The 20,815-nt window shown below is 45.1% G+C and overlaps 1 protein-coding gene across 1 annotated transcript in view; it reads left to right on the top strand.

The window, feature by feature from the left end:
- Positions 1-952: 952 nt before the first annotated feature.
- BORA (BORA aurora kinase A activator) overlaps positions 953-20,815 on the top strand; it is an 84,019-nt gene continuing 64,156 nt past the window's right edge. Inside the window, exons 1-3 of the mRNA XM_069758141.1 lie at positions 953-1,205; positions 2,165-2,351; positions 11,290-11,396. Coding sequence (XP_069614242.1) covers positions 2,184-2,351; positions 11,290-11,396 — 275 coding nt within the window. The 5' untranslated portion in view covers positions 953-1,205; positions 2,165-2,183. The remainder of the gene's footprint in view (positions 1,206-2,164; positions 2,352-11,289; positions 11,397-20,815) is intronic.

The raw sequence follows: 20,815 nt of genomic DNA, 5'->3' as shown, positions 1-20,815 counted from the left end.
CTCCCCCCTCACACGTCCTCCCCCTGCGGCTCCTGCTCCCCCCTCACACGTCCTCCCCCTGCGGCTCCTGCTCCCCCCTCACACGTCCTCCCCCTGCGGCTCCTGCTCCCCCCTCACACATCCTCCCCCTGCGGCTCCTGCTCCCCCTCACACGTCCTCCCCCTGCGGCTCCTGCTCCCCCCTCACACGTCCTCCCCCTGCGGCTCCTGCTCCCCCCTCACACGTCCTCCCCCTGCGGCTCCTGCTCCCCCCTCACACATCCTCCCCCCTGCGGCTCCTGCTCCCCCCTCACACGTCCTCCCCCTGCGGCTCCTGCTCCCCCCTCACACGTCCTCCCCCTGCGGCTCCTGCTCCCCCCTCACACGTCCTCCCCCTGCGGCTCCTGCTCCCCCTCACACATCCTCCCCCTGCGGCTCCTGCTCCCCCCTCACACATCCTCCCCCTGCGGCTCCTGCTCCCCCCTCACACATCCTCCCCCTTCACTATCACTAGTTACAACTTGCTGTGCGCCATGTTGGACCTGAATGTATGTACCAGACTTATGGGCAGCGACAATGTGCTCTGTGAAGGTTCCGTCTATGCCAACATTACATGGAGAGCAGCGTCCTATGGCTGCCAGGACCGCATACCGGCTGCAAGACGGTCCTAGGTCCGGGAATTGGAGGGAAAGTCGTAAATAGAAGAGACATATCACATAAGTAGCCACCCACCGTCCATGGTCTCCCTCATAGCGCTGACACTGACAGGAGCGCTCGCCATTGCTGCCGCCCAGCAGCCGGAAGTGCAGCAGTGATGTCACGGACAGACGTTGGGGTTGACCAGTAGAACGTGAACTAGCTACGGCTCAGGGACCGCCCACAGGGGGCGGAGTTACGACTCTACCCCTGACATTTTCTCAGAGAACTTCCCCGGAAGGAAGAACCGTTCTCAGCTGTAGAGTTCCTATGGCGACAGGGGGCGGGGTTATTTTCGAATTTGTTCGGCGGAACTCAGCTCACTGGTCAACCCAGTTAGATTGATGACTCCACCCCTTCTGCGCGCTGTGATTGGGCGATACTTCACCTCCGGGATTTTGATTGACTGTAGGAAAGGTAGCGTAGTAAAGAATTTGAGCCGGAATTGTGTGCAACAGCGGTGTGGACAGACACGGCGGGGTCAGGAGCGGGAGGGACGAGGAAACGGCGCTGGAGGTCTCCGCCAAGACGGTGTGTTATGTGCGGTGCTACCGGCCGGTGTTCAGTCCTATGAGACTGTGCTGAGCGTCCAGGGGTATGACGTCACTGTGTGGGGGAAGCTAAACCCATGAATGTAAGCGTGCTGGTCCTGCCAGTGGTGCTGAGACTTGTAGTTCCCTAGCACGAATTTGTATGGCAATTCCAGCATTTCTAATAACCTGATTGTTCTCAGAAAATGTAGGAGTTGGCACTTGTAATGAGGTGTCTGGGGTGGGCGCCTGTAATGGGGGTCCGGGGCGGGTGCCTGTAACAAGGGGGGGTCTGGGGCAGGTGCCTGTAATGAGGGGGCGCCTGTAACAAGGGGGGGGGGGGGGGGTCTGGGGCAGGTGCCTGTAATGAGGGGTCTGGGGCGGGTGCCTATAATGAGGGGGGGGGGTCCAGGGTGGGCGCCTGTAGTGAGAGGGGGGGGGGGGGGGTCTGGGGCAGGTGCCTGTAATGAGGGGTCTGGGACGGGTGCCTATAATGAGGGGGGGGGGGTCCAGGGTGGGCGCCTGTAGTGAGAGGGGGGGGGGGGGTCCGGGGCGGGCGCCTGTAGTGAGAGGGGGGGGGGGGGGGCTGGGGCAGGTGCCTGTAATGAGGGGTCTGGGACGGGTGCCTATAATGAGGGGGGGGGGGGTCCAGGGTGGGCGCCTGTAGTGAGAGGGGGGGGGGGGGGGTCCGGGGCGGGCGCCTGTAATGAGGGGGGTCCGGGGCGGGCGCCTGTAATGAGGGGGGGGGGTCCGGGGCGGGCGCCTGTAATGAGGGGGGGTCCGCGGTGGGCGCCTGTAACGAGGGGGCCGGGGCGGGCCCCTGTAACGAGGGGGGGGTTTGGGGCGGGGCCGCTGTAACGAGGGGGGTCCGGGGTGGGCACATAGTGAGGTGGCACCTGAGAACTCCGCTGTCTACGTGCTGCTCTACCAGTGTGGTCACACTGCTGTTTTTTCTTGTAGGTTTCCATTATTGTTCTTCATGCCATTGTTTTTCCTTGCGATGGGTGATGTGCACGCTCAGTTAACCCCGGAGACTCCAGGTCGCGTCCAAATCCTGAATCCCTTCGAGAGTCCGAACGACTACTGCAGCCTACATGAGCCCTTTGTGTCCAGCCCAACGGTGTTCAAGCCGAGGAAGTCCTCTGCGGTAAGTGATGTGTGAGGAGTGGGCTCCTGGGGGCCGAGCCCGGCACACAGTGGGTACACTGGTGTAGGTAGCGGACTGCCAGCTGCTACATCTGCAGGAGCTGTATCCGGCAGGATTGTGGGTGTATGACCTCTTCAGAGTAGATGGGGCTAAGGGTATATCCACTCATTCAGTATTGGGCAGCGCTTCGGACCCAGCACATGTCCGCTCCGTCCATAGCGCTGCCGGCTTTTGAACGCAGGTGATTCCACATGTGATCACAGAATGGTGCGGAATCACCGCGCCCAACACATTGTACGCGTGAAATTTATCTTGTGGAGACTGAGCGTCTCCGCAAGATAAATAGACATGTTGTGGTCTGGAAAGACGCGCCACAAGTCCGTCTCCGCAGGGAAGCCGCAGGCGTCGGTGCACGCATAGTGGAGATGGGATTTCTTGAAATCCATCCACTGTGCTGTAACATCTGGACGCTGCAGGTGTACACAGCGTTTACGGACCGTGGGAACATACCCTAAGCGTCCGGATGTGTTAACAGATCCTCCTTTTTGGCAAATACAAGATGATTCACTGACTACTTTACCTGGATAAATTGCTGTTGCTTCTAAAAGAGACAATCTATCATACTGACATTAGGACTCTACATACTTTGGTGCATGGAAAAATGATGTTTTAACCTCCAAGCCGTTTTCCAACTTTTTGTTTTTCTTTGCTCCCCTTCTTCCCAAGGCCATAACTTTTTTTATTTTTAGGTCAATATGGCCATGTGAGGGCTTGGTTTTTTGTGGGACAAGTTGTACTTTTGAAAGACTCCATCGATTTTAGCATATTGTGTATTGGAAAACGGGGAACAAAATTCCAAGTGCGATGAAATTGCAGAAAAAAATGCTATTCCTCAGCTGTTTTTTGTTTTTACCATATTTACTAAATGCTAAAACTGAGCTGCCACTATGATTCTCCAGGTCACTACGAGTTCAGACACCAAACATGTCTAAATTCTTTTTTTATTTCAGTGGTGGAAAAAAAAAAATGTAAATTTGTTTAAAAAAATAAATAAATAAATGTAGCCATTTTCTGAGACCTGCAGCATCTCCATTTTTCATGACCTGGGGCCGTGTGAGGACTTACATTTTTGCACACCGAGCTGACGTTTTTATTGATCCATATTGGTTTAGATGCGATCTTTTGATCGCCCGTTATTGCAATGTAGCGGTGACCAAAAAACCCCAAACTGTAGCATTTTTACTTTTTTTTTTTTTCTCGTTACTCTGTTTAGCGATCGGGTTAATTTTTTTTTTTTTTATATTGATTGGGCGATTCTGAACACGGCGATAACAAATATGTGTATATTTGACTTTATTTTATTTTGAATGGTGCAAAAAGGGTGACTTGAACTTTTATATTTTTTTGTGATATTTTTAAAATCTGTTTAATTTTTTTACTTTTTGCATGCTCCAATAATCTCCATGGGAGACTAGAAGCTGCAGTACTGTGATCAGCTCTGCTACATACAAGCAATGATCAGATCGCCTGTGTGCTTCAGAAATGCTCAGTTGCTATGATGAGCACCAACCACGGGGGCGGCGCTGATAGCAATCTGGCAATGACAACCATAGAGGTCTGCTGCAGACCTCTTGTTGTCATGCCGACCCATCGCTGATCCGCGATCACGTGAGGGGGTCACCGATGGGCAGGGTTAATGATGTGCCTCCAGTAAGCGCGAGTTAAATGCCACTGTCTGATTAACAGCAACATTTAATTAGTTAACAGCCGTAGATGGATCGTGATTCCACTCGCAGCTCTTGTGGGCACATATCAGCTGTCATGTGCCTGGAAAGGTGCTGGCTCAGCGCCATAGCCCACACCATAAAGGGGGAGTCCGACGTGTGTACTATTATGCCACATGTCAGAAAGGGGTTAAAACAGGTATTGGAAATGTGCACCTTTTGCATACAAGCACGCCTTCACACGCCGGCCCATATTGTTGAATATTCCGCAGGACGTCTGAATTTCTCTCTGAGTGCCTGTAATGTTAGCGGCTTGTTACTGTACATTCGACCCTTCAGATGGCCCCAAAGGAAAAAACCCGACATTGTTAAATCAGGCCACAGTCTCATGGAAATTAGTCTGACATGTGGAATACAACAAGCCTGTCTCCTGGGAAAGCTTGGGCAGCGATTTACGTGGAGATGCCAGAAGTTGCTGTTTCACATCTTGAAATGTTTTTTCGGACGTCCTCCATCATGCCTATCCAGTAATGTTCCTGTACGCTCCAGCTTATTCACCAATGACAAAATACGCGGTGTGGATGGCGGATTTCGACCTCCAGACTTGTTTAGAAACTCTTACAACACAGAACCAATTAAGGAACAAGGAGTGTAGATGTGAAGTTTATTCAAAAATCTAAAATATTAAATAAGTATACTTTTGGATGCCTCAAGCCAAACGAGAAGATCTGCACAAGTTAACACGCCACAAAATCCTAAAGTATTCAACAGTCTTCATATGGAAAAAGGAACCAGACAGCCAAAATGTATAATGGATTTACTCCTATTACTTAAACAGTGCTAGTCCTATACTAGTTATTCCACCCATACCAAGAGTGCACCTAATCAGACTCCTTAATAAAGTGCATAGTGCTTTACTACTGCCTACAAGTGCATGTCTTAATGGATACCTGGATAGCATGTCAGCTCAGCTGCAGTTCACCCCGACGCCGCGTTTCGCCTATCCTTCTTCCGGGATAGGCAAAACACTTTATTAAGGAGTCTAATTAGGTGCACTCTTGGTATGGGTGGAATAACTAGTATAGGACTAGCACTGTATAAGTAATAGGAGTAAATCCATTATACATTTTGGCTGTCTGGTTCCTTTTTCCATATGACGACTGTTGAATACTTTAAGATTTTGTGGCGTGTTAACTTGTGCAGTATACTTGTTTAATATTTTAGATTTTATATTTTTGAATAAACTTCAGTGATTTTACATCTATGCTCCTTGTTCCTTAATTGGTTCTGTGTTGAAATGGTATGTACGGAGTGTGACCTATAGGTATTTAGGTTTGTGGTAAGGACTAATATGTATATGCATTATTTAGAAACTCACTGGAACCTCTTTAAGGATTGTTTTCCATTAGGTTTGTCACAATGAGAGCACGCTCCTCTAAACAGTATCTGTATTGTTAACAAATGAAGAATGAATTGGGCAGGACGGAAATGCAAGCACCACACAAACTACCGGCACACGGGCATACAGCAAGTCTTTCTCTGAGACATCCGGCAGTCCGACATGTCAGTGAGACCACTCGGCTGTCACTGAGGTTCATAGCACTCACTTCTCATGAACCAAATTAGGTACAGTCCACACTTCAGGTTCAGGCTTTGAATGCTGTGAAGAGGCTAGAAGAAAGGACCTGACCATTCTATCTACTTCCTCTTGTAAACCACCACCTATATACAGATGTTCATAGGTGCCGGTCGGTTTACATATATAGGTAGCAGTGTGTGTATGTACAGTTGTGTGAAAGCGTTTGCCCTTTCGTGATTCCCTATTCTTTTGCATGTTTGTCACACTTGAAGGGGTATTCCCATCTCCAAGATTCTATCCCAGTATGTAGTAGGTGTAATAATAATAGTAGCAAATATCTCCAATTAGAAATGTAGTATAGTAATTCTGATTCGCTATGTCTCTTTCCTCATGTGCAGGCATTGCAAGACCTTGGGTATCCATGGTTACAACCACTCATGTAGTGACAGTTATCTAGTTGCAAGCAGTTGTAACCATGGATATCCAAGTTCCTTCAATGCCTGTACATGAGGAAAGGGACATGGTGAATCGGAAAGACTATACTACATTTCTAGTTGGAGGTATTTGCTAATATTATCATACCTACTATTTATTGGAATAGGTTCTTGGCTATGGGAATACCCCTTTTAAATGTTTCAGATCACCAAACAAATTTTAAATATTAGACAAAGATAACAAGTAAACACAAAATGCAGTTTTTAAATGAAGGTCTTTATTAAGGGACAAATAAATCCAAACCTACAGGGCCCTGTGTGAAAAAAAATGGCACCCTTGACAGCCAGAGCTGCAATCAAGCATTTGCGATAACTGGCAATGAGTCTTTTACAACGTTCTGGAGGAAATTTATCCCACTCATCTTTGCAGAATTGTTGTAATTCAGCCACATTGGTGGGTTTCAGAGCATGAACCACCTTGTTAAGGTCATGTCAGAGCATCTCAATTGGTTTAAGGTCAGGACTTTGACTAGGCCACTCCAAAGGCTTAATCTTTTTCTTAAAGGGAATGTCACCCCAAAACTTGCCTATAAGCTAAAGCCACCGGCATCAGGGGCTTATCTACAGCATTCTGGAATGCTGAAGATAAGCCCCCGATGTCACCTGAAAGGTAAGAAGAAGAGGTTAGATTATACTCGCCCAGGGGCGGTCCGATGGCGTCGTGGTCTGGGGCCTCCTATATTCATCAGATGACGTCCTCTTCCTGTCTTCATGCTCCGGCGCAGGCGTATTTTGTCTGCCCTGTTGAGGGCAGAGCAAACAACTGCAGTGTGCAGGCGCTGGGAAAGGTCAGAGAGGCCCAGCGCCTGCGCACTGCAATACTTTGCTCTGCCCTCAACAGGGCAGACAAAATACGCCGGAGCCGCAGCCTGAAGACAAGAAGAGGACCTCATCCTATGAAGATGGGAGGCCCCGGACCGCGACGCCATTGGACCACAACGGGACCGGGACCGCCCCTGGGTGAGTGTAATCTAACCTCTTTTTCTTATCTTTCAGGATACATCGCATTACAGAATGCTGTAGATAAGCCCCTGATGCTGGTGGGCTTAGCTCACCTTCCATAAAAACTGCACTTTGTTTACTTGTCTCATCTTTGTCTAATATTTACACTTGTTTGGTGATCTGAAACATTTAAGTGGGCAAACCTGCAAAAGAATAGGAAATCAGGAAGGGGCAAACACTTGTTTTTTTTACACTTAGATTATTTAATAAAAGAAAAATGTATATATATCCTGGCAAAACTGCATCACTGCCTAAATAAATGCAATTCTCCCCCAAGGAAACCGACAGCTTCCTATGAAAGATATAAAAAAGGAGGCAATTTAAGATAGTGGAAAAGGTAGTTAACAATCCTTTATTCATCAAGGACAGCTATGTTTGAGCCTTCTCTATGGAGCCTTTCTCCATACTAGACTAAACTACTATCAAAATGGACAGAACAGATGCCAACAAAGACTTTTCAGGAAAATCACAACCGGCGTTTTCTTGAAGTTGTTTGTTTATACCCTCAGGGGGCTATTGCTACAATTGTAAGTTATACTCTATCTGTATCCTCTTACTGATTGCTGTTGGTTTGACTGTGGCACCCCCAGTGATCCCTAGAGCAGAGCTCAGCAAAGACCCTTTTGAACTGAGCGGATGTGAATTCTGAGCACTGTACTCCATTTTATGTGGCATTCCCAGAGTTAAAGGGAAGGTGCCACCAGTTTTCTTGTATTTAGTTTTTTTGTGAAATTAAGCTTAAAATAGTAATTAAAATGTATTAACCCCTTCACCCCCGGAGCTTTTTCCGCTTTTTCATTTTTGTTTTTTGCTCCCCTCCTTCCCAGAGCCATAACTTTTTTATTTTTCCTTCAATATGGCCATGTGAGGGCTTATTTTTTGCGGGACGAGATGTACTTTTGAACGATACCATTGATTTTACCATGCCATGTAACAGAAAACGGGAAAAAAATTCCAAGTGTGATGAAATTGCAAAAAAAGTGCAATCTCACACTTGTTTTTTGTTTGGCTTTTTTGCTAGGTTCGCTAAATGCTAAAACTAACCTGCCATTATGATTCTCCAGGTCATTACGAGTTCATAGACACCAAACATGTCTAGGTTATTTTTTATCTAAGTGGTGAAAAAATTTTCCAAATTTTGCTAAAAAAAAAAAAAAAATTTGCGCGATTTTCCGATACCCGTAACGTCTCCAATTTTCGCGATCTGGGGTCAGGAGAGGGCTTATTTTTTGCGTGCCGAGCTGGCGTTTTTAATGATACCATTTTGGTGTAGATACGTTCTTTTGATCGCCCGTTATTGCATTTTAATGCAATGTCACGGCGACCAAAAAAACGTAATTTTGGCGTTTTGATTTTTTTTCTCGCTACGTCATTTAGCGGTCAGGTTAATCCTTTGTTTTTATTGATAGATCGGGCGATTCTGAACGCGGCGATACCAAATATGTGTATGTTTGATTTTTTTTTTTTTTATTGTTTTATTTTGATTGGGGCGAAAGGGGGGTGATTTGAACTTTTATATATTTTTTTATTTTTTTTATATTTTTAATCACTTTTTTTTTTTAATTTTAGCATGCTTCAATAGCCTCCATGGGAGGCTAGAAGCATGCATAACTCGATCGGCTCTGCTACATAGAGGTGAAGTACAGATCACCTCTATGTAGCAGAAATGCAGGGTTGCTTTGAACGCCGACCACAGGGTGGCGCTCAAAGCAATCGACCATCAACAACCATAGAGGTCTGAATGAGACCTCTGGTTGTTATGACGATGCACTGCTGACCCCCGATCATGTGACGGGGGTCAGCAGTGCGAGCACTTCCGGCCGGGAGCGCTAGTTAAATGCCGCTGTCAGCGCTTGACGGCGGCATTTAACTAGTTAATGAGCGCGGGCGGATCGCGATTCCGCTCGCGCTCATTGCGCGCACATGTCAGCTGTACAAAACAGCTGACATGTCGCGGCTTTGAGGTGGGCTCACCGCCGGAGCCCACCTCAAAGCAGGGGATCTGCCAGCTGACGTACTATTCCGTCAGCTGGCAGAAAGGGGTTAATGCAATGTTTGCACTGTTTGCAAACATTTCTATATGAAAAATATTATATATTTTTCTACAAATATACATATTTACCACTGGGGGGAGTATTTTCTGTTTTAGACCTCAAGCAGCTATAGTAAGGCTACGTTCACATTAGCGTTTTGCGCGGCTGCGTCGGGCGCAGCCGCGGCGACGCATGCGTCATGCGCCCCTATATTTAACATGGGGGGGCGCATGGACACGAGTTGTGCTGCGTTTTGCGACGCATGCGTTTTTTTTGCCGCAAGCGTAGGGCGCAGAGGACGCAGCAAGTTGCATTTTTTTTTGCGTCCAAAATTCGGCAAAAAAGGACGCATGCGTCGCAAAACGCTGCGTTTTAGCGTGCATTTTGTTGCGTTTTTGTTTGCGTTGTGCGGAGCGTCGCCGACGCAGCCCCGCACAACGCAAATGTGAACGTAGCCTAAGATTTACCAGCAGCAAAATTGGGGCAGTAACTGCTGACATCACCATTTCCCTCCCCTTTTGGGTGGTCTAATATCCCTGGGGCAGAATGAAGAGCAGCATCACAGGGCAGCACCATTTTGTGGGTGACTACCCTGTGACCTGCTATCACCAGCAGTTACTGCATCAGAGGCACAGCTTGGTTACAGAGGAGCAGAACACAGTGGACTCAGCAGCATTTTTTGTGAATAACATTCTTGCTATCCCCCTTCCCCCCACCTTAATCCCTGTCTTGTCAGCTCTCTCCAGGTGTCACCTCCCTCTCTGCAGGCTGTGAGTGCAGCTTACCTGAGATCACAGGGACTGTGTGTGAGGGGGAGGCGGAGACACAGCAGGAGAAGCACACAGGGCAGTGTGTGAGGAAAAGAGGATGTGTGCCTGCCTGGAGTACAGAGGAGCAGTGAGGGCTTCTTCTGTCCTGTGATAGAGAGTAAGTGGACCTCCGCAGATAGCACAGGGCTATAATAAAATGGCAGCTAGTCACACCTACAGCAGTGAGTTGTGCAGCCCACAGAGGCGTGCCCAGCTCACTGCTAATGCTGCTGCAATGTTACAGATGGGGTCAGTGCCAGTCTATTATCTCCTATGTCCATGGGGTGCCGTAATCTGACACTGATAGTGCCCTGCTACTGCTGCAAAACCAAGATGTCAGCCCCCAGTGCATTCTTTAAACTCATATAACACATGAAATCTGTTTCACATGCATTTCAAACTTGCTTATAGCAGCATGTTATGCTACATTACAGTGATTTATTAATGACCTACAAACGCGGTATCTTCCCTTTTAAAGAATAGAGCAGAGCTCTATTATATCGCTTGAGGTCCTACTGGGATGACTTTCAATTGTAAGAATACTTATTTAAATGGGTTGTCCCACCAACAGAGTGCATTTTAATCAATAGATTGGGCAATTAAAATAAATTCCACAATTGGATGTGTTTAAAAAATATATATTTCTGTGCTGATACAGTATAGTCTTATAAATGTGCCCCTACTCTGTACGGTCTTATTTGCTATGTCTGACCATGCAGAGCATCTGCAGCTTATGGTCATTCATACACAACTCATGGTCAAGGAAGGAAGCATAAGTGCATATACTGGTAACATGGCAGGGACTCTCAAGTACTTGTTTGTGTGAGGAAACGGTTTACTGCCTATTTGGTTTATCACAGGAGTGAATGTTTCTGATGTGTCACCAGTCACGTGAGATCATCATAAATCAAGTCAGTAACATATGAGCTCTTGTGTCACTGACTTGATTTATGATGATCTCAGTGGACTGATGACAATGCAGAAATACTCGCTTCTGTGATAAAATAAACAGGGACAAACCCGAGCATCTGTTGTCACCAGTATATGCACTTATGCTTTAAACTTTAACTTATTGATTTAAAATGTACTTTGTTCACGGGGCAATCTATTTTATTTCCTCACTTGAAAGTTACCGTATTCCTGTAGGACCTCCTTTAATGAGAAAAGACTGCCCAAGCTGCTGACATTTATCAGACCTCCTCTCTGATGTCTAAGTGCCCTACAAGATTATAGAGGTTTTCTTGGTGAGGAATTCAGTGTTGCAACTCATTGTATCTTATACTTGTTTTATTTCTAGACTCCGCGTCAGTTCAGATGGTCAATCGATCAGCTTGCTGCAATAAACCCTGTCGACATTGACCCAGAGGACATTCATCGGCAAGCTTTGTATTTAAGCCATGCCAAGTAAGTGCCTTTATTCTTTCTACCATAAAAAAAAAAGTTCTAAGGAAATGTAACAACACCGAAATAATCATTGGCAGATTATAGGACATTTGTACATGTCACTTTCCGGATACAATTTTGGGGTAAAAAAAAAATGCTAATGCTAATTCTAGCATTTTGCTTTTCTTTTTCGTGACACCATTTACCGATTGGATTAATTTATTCTATATTTTGATAGATCAGACTTTTATGAATGCACCGATACCAAATATGTGGGCTCGGCTTGAGAGCCTGCATCAAAGGTAGGGACACGACATATGACATCGGCATATGCCGGCATCATAGCTTTTTTTTTTTTTTTTTTTTTTTTTTTAGTAGACTCCTCAACCTTTTATTATTATTAATAATATTATTATTATTATTATTATTATTATTACACCATTGATTCCATTGTGCTGTACATGGGAAGGGGGTTACATACAAATTACAGATATCACTTACAGTAACCAAATTAACAATGACAGACTGATACAGAGGGACGAGGACCCTGCCCTTGCGGGCTTACATTTTACAGGATAGTGGGGATGGAGACAGTAGGTTGGGGGGTTGCAGCAACTCCGTTGTTGGTGAGGCGGTAGCTTCGGTATTGGTGAGGCGGCAGCGTCATTGCACGCTGTGTAATGAATATAACGAAGGTCTGGCGCTTCCGAACCCTTGGATTTATTACTTAGCTGTTCAGGGCCAACAGATGAGGGGGTGAAGGGATGTGTCTGGGGCTGGTTCAATACAAAGGGTCTTGGTCCAGGTGCTGGGGAGGGATCCCTTGGTTCAGGGGAGGCAGGAAGTTTCCGGAAGATAGGTTAGGTGTATCCTACTTTAGCGCTGATACATAAAGTCTGGGAGGCAATTAAAAAGATTAGGGGTTTGGAGCATTTGACAAATTTTTCCCTGATATGGCAAAACGAGACTCTACCGGAATTTGTTAAAATGGGAGAATTTAAAAATTGGATGAGATAGGGAATACAGTACATGGTTCAGGTGCAGGACGCGAAGGGACTGGTGCCCTTTGGAAAGTTGCAGGGGGATTCTGGGCTACCGGAGGTCTGCAGATTTTAACCTCTTCCGGACCCGGACATGCGCCGTACTAGTACTGCTCTGCGGGAACTGAGTTCCCGCAAACCGCAGTACTAGTACGGCGGCACGATCGTGCGGTCTCACAGTGAGCACCGCGGCGATCGTGTGCGGGTGTCAGCTGTATATGACAGCTGACACCCCGCAGCAATGCCCACGATCGGCGCTAGCATTTAACCCCTCTGATGCCGCTGTCAGTAGTGACAGCGACATAGAGGGGCATCGCGCAGGAACACGGGGGCTCCCTGCGCTCTCCCACCAGAACAACGCGATGCGATCGCGTTGTTCAGGTGTTCTGGAAGGAGTCCCTGGATCCAAGATGGCCGCGGGGCTCCTTCCGGGTCCTGAAGTGAGGTGGCTAGCCGGCGCCTGCTCAGAGCAGGCGCCGGAAAGCCTCCTGCACTGCCTGTCAGATCGCGGCAAAGTGTCAGATCAGCGATCTGATCTAATATAGTGATGTCCCACCCTGGGACAATGTTAGAAAGTGTAAAAAAAAAAAAAAAAATCCCCAAATGAAGAAAAAAAATTAACCAATAAATCCATTTATTTATGTAAATAAAGAAAAAATGTACACATATTTGGTATAGCTGCGTCCGTAATGACCCGCTCTGTAAAACTATCCCACTAGTTAACCCCTTCCGTGAACACCGCAACAAAAAAGAGGCAGAAAACAACGCTTTATTATACCAGCGAACAAAAAGTGGAATAACAAGCGATCAAAAAGACGGATATAAATAAACATGGTACCGCTGAAAACGTCATCTTGTCCCGCAAAAAAAAGCCACCATACAGCATCAGCAAATAAAAAATAAAAAAAGTTGTAGCTCTCAGAATAAAGCTATGCAAAAACAATTATTTTTTATATAAAATAGTTTTTGTGTAAAAGCACCAAAACCTAAAACAATTATATAAATGAGGTATCGCTGTAATCGAACTGACCTGAAGAATAAAGCTGCTTTATCAATTTTACCACATGTGGAACGGTATAAACGCCCCCCCCTAAAAGAAATTCAGGAATTGCTGGTTTTTGTTCATTCTGCCTCACAAAAATCGGAATAAAAAGCGATCAAAAACGTCAACTCGTCCCGCAAAAAACAAGACCTCACATGACTCTGTGGGCCAAAATATGGATAAATTATAGCTCTCAAAATGTGGTAATGCAAAAAATATTTTTTGCAATAAAAAGTGTCTTTTAGTGTGTGACGGCTGCCAATCATAAAAATCCACCCCCCCCCCCCCCCCCCCCCCAAAAAAAAAAAAAGCTATAAAAGTAAATCAAACCCCCCTTCATCACCCCCTTAGTTAGGGAAAAATAATAAAATTAAAAAAAATGTATTTATTTCCATTTTCCCGTTAGGGTTGGGGTTTGGGCTAAAGTTAGGGTTTGGATTACATTAACGGTTGGGATTAGGGTTAGGGGTGTGGCTAGGGTTATGGTTGGGATTTGGGTTAGGGTTGTGTTTGGGTTAGGGTTTCAGTTAGAATTGGGGGGGTTTCCACTGTTTAGGCACATCAGGGGCTCTCCAAACGCGACACTAGGTCCGATCTCACTTCCAGCCAATTCTGCGTTGAAAAACTTAAGCAGTGCTCCTTCCCTTCCGAGAACTTCCGTGCGCCCAAACAGGGGTTTACCCCCACATATGGAGTATCAGCGTACTCAGGACAAATTGGACAACAAATTTTGGAGTCCAATTTCTCCCGTTACCCTTGGGAAAATACAAAACCAGGGGCTAAAAAATAATTTTTGGGGAAAAAAAAGTAAAAAGATTTTTTATTTTCACGGCTCTGCGTTATAAACTGTAGTGAAACACTTGGGGGTTCAAAGTTCTCACAACACATCTAGGTAAGTTCCTTGGGGGGTTTAGTTTCCAATATGGGGTCACTTGTGGGGGATTTATACTGTTGGCTCTGCAAACGCAATGTGACGCCTGCAGACCAATCCATCTGTAAGTCTGCATTCCAAATGGCACTCCTTCCCTTCCGAGCTCTGCCGTGCGCCCAAACGGTGGTTCCCCACCACATATGGGGTATCAGCGTACTCAGGACAAATTGGACAACAACTTTTGCGGTCCAATTTCTCCTGTTACCCTTGGGAAAATAAATTGCGGGCTAAAAGATCGTTTTGTGAAAAGAAAAAATGATTTTTTAATTTTCATGGCTCTACATTCTAAACTTTAGTGAAACAATTGAGGGATAAAAGCGCTCACCACACATCTAGATAAGTTCCTTAGGGGGTCTTCTTTCCAAAGTGAGGTCACTTGTGGGGGGGGGGGGGGGGTTTCCACTGTTTAGGCACATAAGGGGCTCTCCAAACGCGACATGGGTTCCGATCTCAATTCCAGCCAATTTTGCATTGAAAAGTCAAACAGTGCTCCTTCCCTTCCAAGCTCTGCCATGCGCTCAAACAATAGTTTACTCCCATATATGGGGTATCAGCGTACTCAGGTCAAATTGAACAACAACTTTTGGGGTCCAATTTCTCCTGTTACCCTTGGTAAAATAAAACAAATTGGAGCTGAAGTAAAAATTTTGTGTGGGGGGGGGGGGGGCACTTTTGGGCATTTTCTGTCATATAGAACCCCGCAGTCACTTCAAGTGTGAGGTGGTCCCTAAAAAAAAATGGATTTGCAAATTTTATTGTAAAAATGAGAGATTGCTGGTCAGTTTTTAACCCTTATAGTTTCCTAACAAAAAAAAATTGTTTCCAAAATTGTGGTAATGTAATGCAGACTTGTGGGTAATGTTGTTTATTAACTATTTTGTATGATATGACTCTCTAATTTAAGGGCATAAAAACTAAGAGTTTAAAAATTGCAAAATTTTCAAACTTTTCGCCAAATTTCCATATTTTTTTTTTTTCGCAAATAAACGCAAGTCAAATCGAAGAAATTTTACCATTATCATAAAGTACAATGTCACGAGAAAACAGTCTCCGAATCACCAGGATCCGTTGAAGCGTTTCAGATTTATGACCTCATAAAGTGCCAGTGGTCAGAATTGACAAAAATGGCCTGGTCAGGAAGTGGAACACAGGCTTCGGGGTGAAGGGGTTAATATGGGCCGTTTCGGCATGCTTATGTTACGCAGAGCAAGACAATGAATGTGGAGATTCACAAGGATGTACAGTATTGATTGATTTTTGTCTGCGCAGAGGGGGGAACATAAGGGGTAGTGTCGGGCATGTATAAGGATCTAATGCATACCTATATAAATATCCTATTAGAGCACAGGGGAAATGGGAGGAGGAATTGGGTAGGATAGAGAAAGATGAATGGGAAGTGATTATGGTATACTCAGATTATCGCTGAGTGAGCTGGGCAGACTGTCGCAGATATATGTACTCTATAGAGTATATAGGACTCCTGAACGGCTCTGTAGAGCGGGTCTTAGGCCGGGGACACACACAACGTATAAAAAAACGGTCAGTTTTTGACGGAGGAGAATCGCAAAAATTTTTACAAAACAGTGATCCGAGTGCAGTGCGAGGATGCGATTTTTCTCGCATCAAATGATCCGTATGGCATCCGTACTGCGTGTTTTTATCGCAGGCTTGCAAAACCAACATACGCCAATACAAGGGATCCATGTGTCAAAAAACAAACACACATATATACTGTATATATATATATATATATATATATCTCTATCTCTCTATCTCTCTATCTCTCTATCTCGCTATCTCGCTATCTCTCTATCTCGCATTAATCAGTAGACACATATATGTATATATATATATTAATCTTTCATCCAGCGCGATATAGCAGAAAGCGGTGATTCAATTGCCGGCTTCTGCTTTCTCCTTCCTAAAACCCGACATGATTTGAGACCTGGTTTACATACAGTAAACCATGTCTTCTCCCCATTTCCATTTTTTTTGCATATTCCACACTACTAATGTCAGTAGTGTGTCTATGCAAAATTTGGCCGTTCTAGCTATTAAATTAAGGGGTTAAATGGCGGTAAAAATTGGCGTGGGCTCCCGCACAATTTTCTCCGCCAGGGTAGTAAAGCCAGTGACTGAGGGCAGATATTAATAGCCTGGAGAGGGTCCACGGTTATTGCCCCCCCTTCCCCCCCCAGCTAAAAACATCTGCCCCCAGCCACCCCAGAAAAGGCACATCTGGAAGATGCGCCTATTCTGGCACTTGGCCACTCTCTTCCCATTCCCGTGTAGCGGTGGGATATGGGGTAATGAAGGGTTAATGCCACCTTGCTATTGTAAGGTGACATTAAGCCTAATTAATAATTGAGAGGCGTCAATTATGACACCTATCCATTATTAATCCAATTGAATGAAAGGGTTAAATAAAAGACAAACACATTATTATAAATTATTTTAATGAAATAAAAACAATGGTTGTTGGAGTATTTTATTCTACGCCCAATCCAGTCACTGAAGACCCTCGTTCTGTAAGTAAAAAAACATAATAAACCAACAATATACTTACCCTCCACAGATCTGTAAAGTCCAACGATGTAAATCCTTCTGAAGGGGTTAAAACATTTTGCAGCAAGGAGTTCCGCTAATGCAGGCTGCTCCTTGCTGCAAAACCCCGGGGAATGAGGCTAAATATAGATCAATGCTCTATATTTAGCTTCATTTGCGGTGAGGCGCCCTCTGCTGGCTGTTCATAGATCGTGGGAACTTACCTAGAAAGCCTGGGAGCTTTCTAGGAAAGTTCCCACGATCTATGAACAGCCAGCAGAGGGCTATGTATGTATGTGTATATATATATATCTCTATCTCTATCTCTATCTCTATCTCTATCTCTAATCTCTAATCTCTAATCTCTAATCTCTAATCTCTAATCTCTATCCTGTGTACACATTTATTCTATCTATTCTATTCTAAGCTGTCAGTGTGATTTTACTGTACACCGCACTGAATTGCCGGCTTTTCTCTCTAACAGCGCTGCGTATTCCTCGCAAGTCACACTGCTGGTCTGTGTGTGATCCGTATTTTTGGGGCTTCCATAGACTTTCATTGGCGATTCTCGGCCGCGAAACGCTGACAATCGCAGCATGCTGCGATTTCACTCGGATCCTGAATACGGCCGAGAAAATATCGGATGATGGGAGCTGCCCCATAGATTAACATTGGGACGAGTGCTATACGATTTTTTTATCGCATTGCACTCGTCTGTATTGCGGTCTAGTGTGACCCCGGCCTTAGACTGACTTCTGAGTGTCCTCGGTGCCGGGTGGAGGGGGCTGGAATTCTGGAATTCTACATATATTATGGCAGTGTCTGAATCTGAACCCATATTGGACAGCGGTGTTTAATTCCATAGGAGAAGCGTATGGTTGTAGGATTGAGAGGGATCCTGTGGTGTGTATACTGGGATATGTGGAGGAGGTCCGGGAACATAATAAATATAAGGTGGCAATGGCTAGGTTATTATATACTAGATTGTGGCCCGATTCTAACGCATCGGGAATTCTAGAATATGCATGTCCCCGTAGTATATGGACAATGATGATTCCAGAATTCGCGGCAGACTGTGCCCGTCGCTGATTGGTCGAGGCAACCTTTATGACATCATCGTCGCCATGGCAACCATTATGACATCTACGTCGATACTGTGCCCGTCGCAGAATCGGAAACGGATTTCTACGTTCTTTATGACATCATCGTCGCTGTGCCCGTTGCTGATTGGTCGAGGCATGGCGGCAAACCCATAGATAGATTATATATATATTGCGTGGAAACTAATCGCCAGATACTGGATAAATGAAGATCCGCCGACGTTGAGGGAATTTCTCAGACCGTCTGACTCTATTGTGAATATGGAAAAAAACATTGTTAAGAGAAAAAGTATAAGAACATTTGAGACACTATGGACACCTTGGGTGGAGAGATGGCCCTGAACTTAGGTTATACCATGCATTATTCGCTGGTTGTGTATGTAATGGGGGGAGAGGAAGGGAAGTTCCGAAACTAATGACCATTGTCAATGTTCTCATTGTGATTTTTGTTTTATTGCTTTGTACTTTGAATTTGGTTAAATAAACATGTATCTGATTTTAAAAAAGGATATAACGAAGGTCTGATATCAGTATTGATAGGTCTATATATATTTGGGAGGTATGATCTTGGATTATATATTACTGGTCTGGGAACTGAAAGTAATATAGGCATCTGGAGTTTGATGGTAATATAGAGGCCTACGTTAGGGTCTAAAATTAAGATGGGTAACTGATCTAGGATTGGAAATTAATCGAGTGCCTAAATTGAAATTGTGCCCCGTCCTTTTACATAAGCCATGTCCTTTGATGGTCCTCTCCTAATTTTGAGAGGCCACTTGTGTCATGATTAAGCATGTATGATCAGGATAAGCAATAGTTTTACCCTTTTTAAAAATATGATCAGTCAGAGACTGATAACTCAAGACTATTATTACCTGAAAGTATTTACCTTAACCACCTATATGCTCAATATTCCTACATGGCAAAAGATCATATCCTGAAGAACGTCATAAATCCTTTGTAATGTCAATGCATCTCCGGTGTGACTGCTCATTTGCTGCTTAGGGCAGATATTCAGAGTGACAATACTATATGCAATAAAAAGGATAAGGATAGGTGAGGCGCTGCCTACTGAAAGCCTGATAGGTTTAATAGAATGATGTATATTTCTGTGGTTATCTTGTTAGCTGTGCAAAAAAGCATAACACAATTCTGTATTTGTTGGCTGCTGCTTGCTTCTTTACCTGCATTTCCATGGAAAGGTGTACCGTGGGTATAGCAGATGGATTCCAAAAGTAGAAATATGAGGTTCTATCAGGCGCTCTCAGCCGATATTATCAGAATGGGTGGAGCTTGAGTCTTTTCTCAAACTGGTTTATTTGCATAAAGAAAAACTAAAGCATCCATTAAAATATAAGGTATGAAGATTGCTAAGTGAATGCGTTTTCTACTTTGAACTAAAGTCTTTATCAGGTATAAAGCTATTTACTGATGAAAACCTTGGTCAAAGTCAAAAGCACCTTAGTTTTAGAACTTGTAATACCTTCTATTTTATTGGATGTTTTTGTCTTACTTTTTGCAACTAACAAGACAATTTGAGAAAAGAATCAAGCTCTACGCATTCTGATAATACCAGCTGACAGCACCTTATAGAATCTCACTCTTCTACTATTGGAATTTCCATATTCATGGGGGAAATAAGAGTGATTTAAACTGTGAATATACACTGTACAAAAACATAAACACAACACTTTTGTTATTGCTCCCATTTTTCAAGAGCTTATCTCAAATATCCAAGACTTTTACTTTGCCCTTTTTCTCTAATATTCTTCCCAACTTTTCTGAATCTGGGTTAGTGAGCACTTGTCCTTTGTCGAGATAATCCATCCACCTCACATTTGTGGCATAACAAGACGCTGATCAGACACATGATTATTGCACAGGTGTGCCTTAGGCTATGTGCACACGTTCAGGTTTTTTCTCCATCATCTCATTGGGGGACACAGGACTGTGGTGTATGCTACTGCCGCCAGGAGGCTGACACTAAGTAGGTATAAAAAAAAAAACGTTAGCTCCTCCATAGTATACACCTTGCCACTGGCCCTGACAGCTCCAGTTTATGCTTAGTGTCCGTAGGAGGCACATCTCTGGGTTTTCCCAGATGCTTTTTTTTTCTCTGAAGATAAGACAGGGGCGACGGACCCTTTTGAAGGGGTCCGATCTCCCCAAACCAACAACGGGCGAGCACGTGGAGTGTCGCCTCCACGTATCCTCTCCCGCGACGTGGGATTTTTTTTGCCGGACTAAGAACCTGACCACCCTGAGGTAACGGAACCCTAGGTTGTACAGGCATTCATTCCTTGTCCGTGCAGCCTCCACTTCATCACCAATGCACGACTACGGTGTTTAAAGGAGGCAGACGGTCCCTCTCCTCGCCTTCTGAAGGGTGTAAGGAGTTAGGGTGCCTGCACCGTCTTTTAATATTTATATATGTATATATATATTTATATGTGGATTTTTTATGTCTAACCTTATGCGCTGTCAGAGGGCTGCACAGGGGGGGCTCCTGCTTCATCGCGCGTTCTGCTGGCGACTATATCCGGCGCTGTGCTGCTTTCCAGCGTTTTTCCCCACAAGCAAACTTCAGCAGAGGCATGGGCGGAAGTCCCACCCCTTTTTTAGGCGGTTTCCTGTTCGCCTGAGGCATTATGGATCTTGTAGTCTGAGCATGGGCGGAAGTCCCGCCCCTTTTTCGGCGGCTTCCGGTTTTCTCTGTACAGCCTGTGGCATTATGGGTCTTGTAGTCTGGGGGAAGTCCCGCCTCCATGGCGACGGTTTACTTC

Source organism: Ranitomeya imitator, chromosome 3, assembly GCF_032444005.1.
Source record: "Ranitomeya imitator isolate aRanImi1 chromosome 3, aRanImi1.pri, whole genome shotgun sequence".
Taxonomy (NCBI): Eukaryota; Metazoa; Chordata; class Amphibia; order Anura; family Dendrobatidae; genus Ranitomeya; species Ranitomeya imitator.
This window is presented reverse-complemented; position numbering and strand designations above follow the sequence as displayed.